The sequence below is a fragment of the Microcebus murinus genome, chromosome 18 (assembly GCF_040939455.1).
Source record: "Microcebus murinus isolate Inina chromosome 18, M.murinus_Inina_mat1.0, whole genome shotgun sequence".
In the NCBI taxonomy this organism is placed as follows: domain Eukaryota; kingdom Metazoa; phylum Chordata; class Mammalia; order Primates; family Cheirogaleidae; genus Microcebus; species Microcebus murinus.
Window position 1 is genome coordinate 59817320 of NC_134121.1, and position 11821 is coordinate 59829140.

Below are 11821 nucleotides of genomic sequence, written 5' to 3' on the forward strand. Positions count from 1 at the left end.
CCAACGAGTGGCTGCAACAGGAGCAAACAGATCGATGGCGGGACCTGCCCGGGGAGCGGCCGCCAACACGGGAAAGCACGCCAGCTCAGCCCGCCGCGGAACAAACTGTCCAGACCTTGGGAAATGACGACCTGAACCTTTCCACACACCTTCCACTGACGGTCTTCCCAGAGGGGTGGAGACGTCAAACACAAAACCCAAAACCAGGATTGATAAGCTGTGGCTCTGTTTATACAACAGAAAAAGAAAAAAACAGACAAACCAGGAGAAACCCAGAGGAAATCATCAAAGCACCTCTTTCTAAAGCATGTCGGAGTGGAACAGCCCATCCAAGGCAGGGCAGAAACAAGGCACAACAAACCAGGTGGAAAACCAGAAGCCAAAACTCAGACAGAGAAACTGATAATATGACTGCACAAAATTTTTAAACTTTTGCAGGGGAAAACCATACCACAGTTTCCTCCACTCGTGGGGGTTGACCCAGCCCTTCCCTGGAATGGACTTAGAAAAAAAAAAAAAAACAACCCGTACCACAAAATCAAAGGGCAAATAACAAATGGGGTCGGGCTGGGGCATAACAAGTGAAGCTAAGTCCCTCTGTATAAAAACCCTTAGCAAGCAATTGGAAAAATGTCCCTAATCCAATAGAAGTGGGCAAAGGACATGCACGAATGGACAATTTGCAGAAATGAAGTTCAGTTACCAGTGAATCTGAGAAGTGATCGCCTCCCTTTTACGTGAAGAAAAACCAATTAAACACATGCTGTTTTGTTTGCTGTTAGCTTACCCAGCGGTTTTTCTTTTTCAATTTTTAATTTTTTTTTAGGGACAGGCTCTCACCTTGTTGCCCAAGCTGGAGTGCAGTGGTGCAATCACAGCTCACCACAGCCTCCAACTCCTGGGCTCAGGAGTTCCTCCCGCCTCAGCCTCCCAATCAGCTGGGGCTCCAATAACACACCACCTTGTCTGGCTAATTATTAATAAAAAAATTTTTTTGAGACCGGGTATGGTGGCTCACGCCTGTAATCCTAGCACTCTGGGAGGCCAAGGCAGGAGGATTGTTTGAGCTCAGGAGTTGGAGACCAGCCTGAGCAAGAAAGAGACTCCGTCTCTACTAAAAATATACATAGAAAGAAATTAGCTGGACAACTAAAATATATATAGAAAAAATTAGCTGGGCATGGTGGCGCATGCCCGTAGTCCCAGCCACTCGGGAGGCTGAGGCAGGAGGATCACTTGAGCCCAGGAGTTTGAGGTTGCTGTGAAGCTAGGCTGATGCCATGGCACTGTAGCCCAGGCAACAGAGCGAGACTCTGTCTCAAAAAAAAAATAAATAAATAAATAAAATTTTTTTTTTTTGTAGAGATGTGGTCTTGCTATGTTGCCCAGGCTGGTCCCCAACTCTCAAAGTACTAAGATTACAGGCGTGAGCCGCTGCGCCCAGCCCTTAGCCTGTATTTTTGGGGAAAAAAAGAGCTCTCAAGAGTGATCTTGACCTTTTCAGGTTGAACAGGGAGAACTTTGACCCTGAAAACTCAGCAACCAACACAACATTTAAGACCTCACGCTCTCTTCCCACCCCCGCTGGGGTCTCTCTTTGTCAATCTCTGTGTGTTTTTCTCAACCTCCTTTTCTTTCCCAATTCTGTTTCACAGAGTTGTTCACAATTTTCTTATGAATTAAGCTGATAGATAAACCCAAGCTATGAGCTTTTTTTTTTTCTGTAAGACAGGGTCTCACTCTGTCGGCTCTGCCACGGAGGCTGGAATGTAGTGGGGCATCATAGCTCACTGCAGGCTGGGACTCCTGGGCTCAAGGGACCCTCCTGCCCCAGCCTCCCATAAGCTATCACTCTCCCGTCCAGTGCATAACGATTGTTACTGGTAGAAATGAACAAAACAAAATTAATTTGATAAGAGGTAAGCTGCACATGGTAAATGTCTTTACTAAAGTGGATATAAACATCAAGATTTTCTTAGCTACTAAATTTATATGTTAAAAATTTGCCCCCCTCCCCATGGATGCAGTGGCTCACACCTATAATCCTAGCATTCTGGGAAGCTGAGGCTGGCGGATCGTTTGAGCTCAGGAATTCGAGACTAGCCTGAGCAAGAGTGAAACCCCGTCTCTACTAAAAAAAAGTAGAAAGAAATTATTTGGCCAACTAAAAGTACATAGAAAAAATTAGCCAGGCATGGTGGCGCATCCCTGTAGTCCCAGCTACTTGGGAGGCTGAGGCGGGAGGATTGCTTGAGCCCAGGAGATTGAGGTTGCTGTGAGCTAGGCTGATGCCATGGCACTCTAGCCAAGGCAACAGAGTGACACTCTGCCTCAAAAAAAAAAAAACCTTTGGCCCCCAGACAACTGGAACTGGGTAGAAATAATGTAGAAGGCTCAAAATGGCAGAAGGTATAATTGGTAAAATTTGATATAGCCAAAAGCTGATCTATGAATTAGATATTTGTTACAAAATCATACAGAAAGTGGGGAGTATTTAACAGGTAGAGTTACAGTTGGGGAAAATGAAAAAGTTCTGGAGAGGGAGGGTGGCAATGGCTACACAACAGTGTGAAAGAATTTAATGTCATTGAACTGTACACTTAAAAATGTTTAAAATGGCAAATTTGCCAGGCGCAGTGGCTCATGCCTGTAATCCTAGCACTCTGGGAGGCCAAGGTGGGCAGATTGCTCGAGGTCCAGGAGTTCGAAACCAGCCTGAGCAAGAGTGGGACCCCGTCTATACCAAAAATAGAAAGAAATTGACCGACTAAAAATATATATACAAAAAATTAGCTGGGCATGGTGGTGCATGCCTGTAGTCCCAGCTACTCGGGAGGCTGAGGCAGGAGGATGGCTTGAGCCCAGGAGTCTGAGGTTGCTGTGAGCTAGGCCGATGCCACGGCACTCACTCCAGCCTGGGCAACAAACTGAGACTCTGTCTCAAAAATAAAATAAAATAAAATAAAATGGCAAATTTAAGCCTAGTGTGGTGGCCTGTGCCTGTAGTCCCAGCTATTCAGGAGGCTGAGGCAGGAGGATTGCTTCAGCCCAGGAATATGAGGTTGCTGTGAGCTCTGATGACGCCACTATACGCTAGCCTGGGTGAAAGAGCTAGACTCTGTCTCAAAAAAAAAAAAATTACAGATAGGCCTTTTTTTTTTGAGACAGAGTCTCGCTTTGTTGCCCAGGCTAGAGTGAGTGCCGTGGCGTCAGCCTAGCTCACAGCAACTTCAATCTCCTGGGCTCAAGTGATCCTCCTGCCTCAGCCTCCCGAGTAGCTGGGACTACAGGCATGCGCCACCATGCCCGGCTAATTTTTTCTATACATATTAGTTGGCCGATTAATTTCTTTCTATTTTTAGTAGAGACGGAGTCTTGTTCTTGCTCAGGCTGGATTCGAACTCCTGACCCTGAGCAATCCGCCCGCCTCGGCCTCCCAGAGTGCTAGGATTACAGGCGTGAGCCACCGCGCCCGGCCTACAGATAGGCCTTTAAAAAATTTTTTTAGATGTTCCCCTCCAGAAGGACTTACTGTGCTGTCTTTGGTCTGTGTGATGTTCCTGCTGGTGGAAAATGGGGAAGAAAGAAAGGGTTGTTTTCATGATTCTCAGAGACTCAAGTCCCAATGTACATTTCAGGAAACTGAGGCTCAGAGAGACCAAGTAACTGGCCATGGTGGAAGATGTGGAAGTAAAATTCTAATTGGAAGCCAGGCGTGGTGGTGCACACCTGTAATCCCAGCAACTCACGAGGCTGAGGTTGGGCGATCGTGTGAGGCCAGGAGTTGGAGAGCAGCCTGGGAAACATAGCAAGATCTCTGTCTCAAAACCAACAAACAACCCAGTCAGATTAGCGTCAGTGCCTGTGGTCCACATGCAGTACTTAGAACTCTGGCTGTCTACCTAAGCGACATCCTGCATGTGATGTGCTCACATGTGATTGTGGTGTCACGCAGGGACCTTGCTGATTTATTTCCCACTGTGCCATCTGCACTTGGAACCGCCTGGTGCATTTTAGGCCATCAATTTGTACTTAACTTCATGGATGAATAGGTAGTAAGGAATCAGGAAATACTGGCTTTTGTCATATTAGTTAGCTGGAGTTCTGGTTTCGAACTCCTGACCTTGAGCGATCCTCCGGCCTCGGCCTCCCAGAGTGCTAGGATACAGGCGTGAGCCACCGCGCCTGGCTGTGTTAGCTTGAGTTCTGAAGACCCTGGTGGGAGGTAGTCAATCTGAGTTTTAGGTCCTGCTCTGATGCCTGTGGGACCAAAACGAGTTCGCAGGCCGAAAGGGGGTGCCCTTATGCTTGGCCAGGGCCATTCCCGGACCCCACTGCGGGGAAGCCGGCACGCCCCCCGACCTGCCCCCGCCCCTCTTTGAGAGAACCCGCGAGGGAGGCGCTGAGTGTGGGGGGCGCGGGAGTCGGGGTGTCTCCAGAGAGCGGGGTGGAGCCGCGCGCCCGGCGGACCGCAGCTCCCGGCACGCCCCGCGCCCGGCCGCGCTTTCCCAGAAGGCCGCGGGAGCGGCGCGCTCAAGGGGCGGGGCGTTCCCGACGTGCCCCGCGGCGCGCCATTAACCGCCGGGTTTGAATCGGGGCTCCGCTCGGCGGCGGCGGCATGGGCGCCCCGACGTTGCCCCCGACCTGGCAGCTCTTTCTCAAGGACCACCGCGTGTCGACGTTCAAGAACTGGCCCTTCTTGGAGGGCTGCGCCTGCACCCCAGAGCGGGTGAGACCGCCCGGCTCCTCGGGGTCCGAAAGGCCCGCCCCGGCCCGCCCCCGGCGAGGCCTTCCCGCCCCGGCCTTCCCCCGGGGCGCTGCGGGCCCCACTGTGGCCGGGCCCGGGGATCCGGGCTGCCCGCCCCGAGCTCCCCAGTCCGCCGCCGACCCTTCCCGGGGGCTGCCGGCCCCTCTGTGGCCGGGCCCGGGGATCCGGGCTGCCCGCCCCAAGCTCCCCAGTCCGCCGCCGACCCTTCCCGGGGGCTGCCGGCCCCTCCCTGCCTGGGCCCCGAGGATCCGGGCTGCCCGCCCCAAGCTCCCCAGTCCGCCGCCGACCCTTCCCGGGCCTGCCGGCCCCTCCCTGCCTGGGCCCCGAGGATCCGGGCTGCCCGCCCCGAGCTCCCCAGGACGCCGACGACCCTTCCCGGGGCGCTGGGGGCCCCACTGTGGCCGGGCCCGGGGATCCGGGCTGCCCGCCCCAAGCTCCCCAGGCCATCGAACGACCCTTCCCGGGGGCTGCCGGCCCCTCCCTGCCTGGGCCCCGAGGATCCGGGCTGCCCTTCCCAGACCCAAACGACCCGTCCCGGGGGCTGCCGGCCTCTCCCTGCCTGGGCCCCGAGGATCCCGGCTGCCCGCCCCACCCTCCCCAGTCCGCCGCTGACCCTTCCCGGGGACTGCTGGCCCCTCCCTGCCTGGGCCCCGAGGATCCGGGCTGCCCGCCCCACCCTCCCCAGTCCGCCGACGACCCGTCCCGGGGGCTGCCGGCCTCTCCCTGCCTGGGCCCCGAGGATCCCGGCTGCCCGCCCCACCCTCCCCAGTCCGCCGACGACCCTTCCCGGGGGCTGCCGGCCCCTCTGTGGCTGGGCCCCGGGGCTCTGGGCCGCCGCGTCCACTCACAACTGCGCTGTCCCTTGCAGATGGCCGAGGCCGGCTTCATCCACTGCCCCACTGAGAACGAGCCCGACTTGGCCCAATGTTTCTTCTGCTTCAAGGAGCTGGAGGGCTGGGAGCCGGATGACGACCCCATGTAAGTCCCTTGAAGCCAGCGTCGATGGGCTTCCAGGCCCTATCTGGAAACTTTTCGGAACTGTGCTCTCGAAAACGATTTGCACTGGAGACAGTGCAGGAGCGAAGGCATCCCAGGCTCGTGGTGTTTCTTAAACGCTGTCGGGAACGGATACCTCTCTGTGTGCCTTGGTGATGCGCACCCCCTCTTCAAATCTGGCCAGAAGGTCCTGGGGTGGATGTTGAAGAAAGTCTCATTCATGCAGGTGCTTGATGCCTTTCAGGTTGGATGGGAATACTTTAGCAGATCCTGTGGTCCTGAACTCCCAGGAATTTCCTAGTGCTTTTCTTGTTTGAGATTTTTTTGAAAAACAAACTTTATTGGTATGTAATCCACACAGCACACACAAAAAATCACCCTTTTAAAGTGCACACTTTTCAGTGTTACGGATTTTTTTCTTCAAGACACGTAGTTATTTGGAAAAAAAATTCTGTGTGTGTATTCTGATGTGCTATATTGTCTCTCTGTAGTTGTAATGCCATGGCCTTTTCTCACTTTGTTTTCCTGTCAGAATCAATTGTTTCCACAACTACAATCTTTTCCCCTAGAGAAACTGTTTATCTTCTTGGTCAGAAACACAGTTGCTGTTTTTTTTCTTGGTATGTTTGCTATTATGATCAAGTGTTGATTGGAATGGCATGGTGATTATACCAGTGATCACTGGGTGAATTTCTAAGTGTTATAATATTTTCAGATTATAGTTACTGTTGGCCATCCTTGTGGACTTTGGGTGACTGTTTTCATTCTGTTAAATAATACTGTTCTTACACTTGTGTTTATATATGTCAAAATAAATAAATAAATAAATAAATAAATAATACTGTTCTGATTAGGACAACAGTTAGCTGTTCAGGGAGAGTCCTATGGCAGAGAATGATGGTATGAGGTAGAGGGGTCCCCTGGGAAGCCTGGCCAATGATGCCTTTGCTCTGAACCAGTGGATCATGTAAAATTCTAGGGAAATGAAATCACTTCAAACAGTTCCTTGAGTACTGTAGAGGGATTTGACTTATACCATATAACACTTTTCCCACTATTGCTAAAGGAGTCCAGATAAAATACATCAACCACAGGATTTGGGGGAGACGTCCACAGAGAGATACCGTGCTAAGTCTTAGCAGCTGAGACAAGCCATGTGGGTATGTGCTTGGGGCACAGCACTGATTCGATCAAGCTCAGACTTAGCACTTCACTCTTGGAGCAAAACAGGCAGGGTATGCTCATGGGGGTGGGCGGGGCCGGGGGGATTGGGAAGTGATGGCTGCTTTCCCCCTTTTATCTGACTTCCTCTGTTGACTTGCTCATGTCTTGATTTTTCTAGAGAGGAACATAAAAAGCATTCGTCTGGTTGTGCTTTCCTTTCTGTCAAGAAGCAGTTTGAAGAATTAACCCTCAGTGAATTTTTGAAACTGGACAGAGAAAGAGCCAAGAACAAGATTGTATGTATTACTACTGGGAATAAGAACTGAAAGCCAATCCTGTTGGATGCCTTTAGTGCTAAACTATCCAGTCCCTCAAAAACACTAGAATGACTCTGTTTTCCTCAGGAAGCATTTTTAAAGCCCTGGAGTGTAATCTTGGGGTTGTGCGGTCAGAAGAACACCTTCCCTGAGGAAAGATGTGTTTAGTGTGAGGTTCCGTGGTTGGTGGGGACCCAGTAGTGTTAGGATTGCCTTCATGCCTCAGTGACCATCTTTATGGGAAGTCACGTGCTTGTATGTTCATGTGTTAGTGGTGTGAGCACAGGATTTGGGGAAGCACAGTGGAGTGCATGGGAAGGCTAAGGAAGAGGCAGCAGTGCGGCTGAACCTCAAGGGGTTTCTGCAGGTGGACCTTGGCTCTTGCCCTGGGACACTGGGTTATCGCGAGAGCAGAAGGCATGAATCCACAAAGAGGTGGCTCCCAAGCAGCCAGGCTTGGAGAATGAGGTGTGCTAGAGAAAACCAGGGCTCCCAGTTAAATTGGGATTTCAGATAATCAGGAAAAATTTCTTAGTATAAAGTATATCCTCACATTTTGTGTAGGTATTTACTAAAAAGTTAGTTGTTTATGTCTTTTTAGAGACGGGGTCTTGCTCTGTCTCTCAGTCTGGAGTGCAGTGGCACAGTTACTGTAACCTCAAGCTTCTGGGCTCAAGTGATCCTCCCTCATCCTCCTGAGTAGCTGGGACTACAGGCACATGCAACCACATCTGGCTCATTTCTTTTTTCTTTTTCTTTTTTTTTTTTTTTGAGACAGAGTCTCGCTTTGTTGCCCAGGCTAGAGTGAGTGCTGTGGCGTCAGCCTAGCTCACAGCAACCTCAAGCTCCTGGGCTCAAGCGATCCTACTGCCTCAGCCTCCCGAGTAGCTGGGACTACAGGCATGCGCCACCATGCCCGGCTAATTTTTTTTTCTATATATATTAGTTGGCCAATTAATTTCTTTCTATTTATGGTAGAGACGGGGTCTCACTCTTACTTAGGCTGGTTTCGAACTCCTGACCTTGAGCGATCCGCCCGCCTTGGCCTCCCAGAGGGCTAGGATTACAGGCATGAGCCACCGCACCCAGCCTTCATCTTGTTTTTAGTAGAGACAGGGTCTTACTGTGTTGCCCAGTCTGGTCTCAAAGTCTTGGGCTCAAATGATCCTCCTATCTTGGCCTCCCAGAGTGCTGGGATCACAGGCGTGAGCCACCAGGCCCGGTGGCATTTTATATTCTTATTTGCTAAATCTGACAGTTCTGTAAAGAACAGACATGGGGAGTGGGTAATGTCCTTGTAGCGAAGCACTGGAGGGGGAGTCAGGACACCCTATTTTATTCCAGCTACTTACAGACTTTGCAAGTTTAAGCCAGTCTTGGTCGTACTTTCCTTCCTACATAGAGGATAGGACCCCCTTCCCCACCACATGGTTTCTGAGGTCCCTTTTCAGCTTGAAAATTGTGTTCCCTTTTAGAGATTAGTATAAAATAATTCCGTCTAATATAGTAGCTTTTAAATACTGAGGACTAAAGTTGTGTTTTGTCGGGAAGAGGGAGAGAAATCAGTGGCCAGTAAAGTGTGTTGTGGGGAAACTAGTTACTCGATTGAGGTCTTGGGAACTGCAGTGTTGGAAGGTGGGCTGGGGAGAGCCTTCCGGGTCAGGGGTCAGCAGACTCCTCGTAGGCCACATAGTCTCTGTTGTATGTTATTCTTTGTTGTTTTTTCATAACCATTTAAATATGTAAAAGCTACTCTTAGCCTATGGGCTGTGCAGGAAAAGGCCTTGATGGGTGGGATGGATTTGGCTGTCAGGCCAAGTTTGCCAAGCCCTGTTCTAGGAGGCAGAGTGGCTTATGCACCTGAGGAACTGTGGTGAGGCAGGTGCCTGAGCCGGGGGTGGGGGTAGCAGCCAGCTTGAGGAGCACTGAGAAGAGCAGAGGAGCTGGGTCGTGGCTGTTGCAGGTGGGAAGACACTGAGTTCTTACATGGTCCTGTTGCAAAATACAGCCACAGAGAAACTTAATTTGTAAGACTTTAGTTTGTAAATACCTGTGATGGGGACAAAATGAAGTACCGAAAGAACCCTGGGTGGCAGAGGTTTTGTCGGTGAGTTTTATTTTTGTTTTTCAATAGTAAGGGTTCTTGTTTTTGCTTCATCCCCCTCCCTTTATTAGAAAATGTATGAAATGGGCCGGGCTTGGTAGCTCACGCCTATAATCCTAGCAGGCTGAGGCGGGAGGATCACTTGAGCCCAGGAGTTCCAGACCAGCCTGGGCAATATCAAGACCCGTCTCTACAAAAAAATAGAAAAATTAGTTGGGTGTGGTGACATGCACCTGTAGACCCGGCTACTCGGGAGGCTGAGGCAGGAGGATCGCTTAAGCCCAGGAGTTTGAGGTTGCTGTGAGCTATGATGACACCACTGTACTCTAGCTGGGGCAACAGAGTGAGACTCTATCTCAAAAAAAAGAAAGAAAACAAATTTAACCTAAGGTGTTTTGGTTTGTTTTTTAATGTGGCAGAGAAGTTAGAGAGAATAAAAAGTAGGATAGGGAGGAGTTCCCTGGATTTGGGTTTGCTGATGTGCTTGTCATTTGCCCCTCAGAGCGCTGTTGGCAGAATGAAATGGTTCAAGCCAGATTCAGGGAGGGACTGGAAGCAAAAGGAGTTTCTGTTTGAGGAAAACGCTGATGTTTGACAGGCTCTGTTTAATTGGACAAGAGGAGGAAGGCTCTGGACTTTTCCTCTAAGAGTTCAGAAACAAGGCAGGGGTGGTTGAGAGCAGGCTGCAGAGTAGCCTGGAGCTGGCTGCACCCGGGCCTCAGGCTCCCCATCTGTGTAATGGGTGTCAGAGCGCTTCCTTGTGGGGACGCTGTGACAACGAATCAGCTGAGATGGTGAGGTAGGTGGCACAGCGCTTGGAACGCACAAAGTGTTCCCTGTGTGTTTCAGTACGAAACGATCAGGAGGCAGCTTGAACTGCAGGTGGCTAAGTTGAATCGGAAATTTGGCCCAGGTGGCTGGGTGTCCACCCTTGCACAGCGCCCAGTTTATTTAGGTGCTAATAAATGTTCCCTTTTGTTTCTTTCTTTTTGATCTTATTTATAGAGTGTGGTTTGGAAGCTCTTATTTCAGGTTCGTGTGTTTATCCTTTATTTCTAGGCAAAGGAAACCAGCAACAAGAAGAAAGAATTTGAAGAAACTGCCAAGAAAGTGCGCTGCGCCATTGAGCAGCTCGCTGCCCTGGAGTGAGGCCTGCGACCTCCTCGCCTGGTCCTGGGGGCTCCTCGTTTCCAAGGCCTGTTCCCAGTGTCTCCAGCCTTTCTCTGGGACACCCCCGCCCCCCAGCAATGCCTTAGGAAAGGAGAACATCAGAACTTTGAATTTAGATATTTCGACTATATTTTTGTTTTCTTTTAAAGTGGCACCAGAGGCTGCTGCTGCCAGTGCAGCTGCTGCCGCCAATTACAGTACCTGATCCTCTTTCTTTCTTTGGTGGTTTTGCTTTTTTCATTCCTGGACCTAGCAGGTGAGACACGGGAGAGGAAGAAGGCAGGGCTGATAGCTTTGTTCCTGTGGCCTCAGGTCTTTGGCTCGCTGTCACTCTCAGAGCCAGTGTGGACTTGGCAGTGCTTGTTGACTCTGAGCGGCAGGTTCCTCACCTGTCACGCACCTGTGCTGCTTCAGCGGGTTCTCTCTTTCTTTTTCCATACCCCCCTCCCCCATTAGTTACTCGATTTTTGTGTGATGAGGGGGGAAGCTCCTCCTAATGTTTTGAACATGGTTTTCCCATTTTGTTTGAAGTATTATTTCACAAAACAGCGCAGATGACAGCTGGAAACAAGCACAAAGCCATTCTAAGTCACTGGGGAAAGGAGGGCGAGCATTAGGTGGACCTGGAGATGAAGCGAGGTGGCAGGAAACAGCTAGCAGATCTCATTTATGAAATTGCTGCACGATTAGACAGGCCTCGTGAGCCGTAGGGCACACGCCGGCTGTTCCCTCAAAAAGGCAGTGGCCTGAATCCTTTTTAAATTACTTGGCTCGGCGCTGCGGGGACTGGCGGGGCTGCTGCAGGCCGTGTGTCTATCACCCTGGCCAGGCTGTGCGGGTTGGCTGGCTTCCGATGCTGCTCTGTCCTGTCCGCACATCTGTCACAGCGGGGTGGTGGGAGGCGCGCGGCTCCAGTCCCCACGGGCCAGCTCCCCCGGCTGAGGCCTGATGTTAAGATAATTTGGTTTTACCCTCCTTCATGAAGTAAAGCTGCAGGGCGGGTAGTTACGGCTCTGCTTCGAACCTCTGGAGGGTATCTTGGTTGTTTGTGAGAAATAAAAAGCATGTCATTTCAAACAGGGCTGCAGACCCTACTGGGTTCTTAAGATATTGTTGGTTTTCCGTGGTGGGGCCTCGTAGCCTGCAAGCCGAGCCTCCCTGGTGGTGAGGGTGCCTCCTGCACGGGAGCAAAGCCAGCCTCGCGCTCCCCCCGGCGCCACTTGACCCCAGACCCATTTGTACCGCCTGGACTCCTGTGGAAATGCACCGCTGGCTTATTTATTTTTGCCACGTCTCAGAGAG

General features: G+C 51.1%; 1 protein-coding gene across 1 annotated transcript; it reads left to right on the plus strand.

Annotated features, from left to right (window-relative positions):
- Positions 1-4518: 4518 nt before the first annotated feature.
- BIRC5 (baculoviral IAP repeat containing 5) lies at positions 4519-10735 on the plus strand. The gene is made up of 4 exons (XM_075994819.1): positions 4519-4729; positions 5637-5746; positions 7107-7224; positions 10409-10735. The coding sequence occupies exons 1-4, from the start codon at positions 4619-4621 to the stop codon at positions 10496-10498; spliced, it is 429 nt and encodes a 142-aa protein (XP_075850934.1). The 5' UTR covers positions 4519-4618; the 3' UTR covers positions 10499-10735.
- The last annotated feature ends 1086 nt before the right edge of the window (positions 10736-11821 follow it).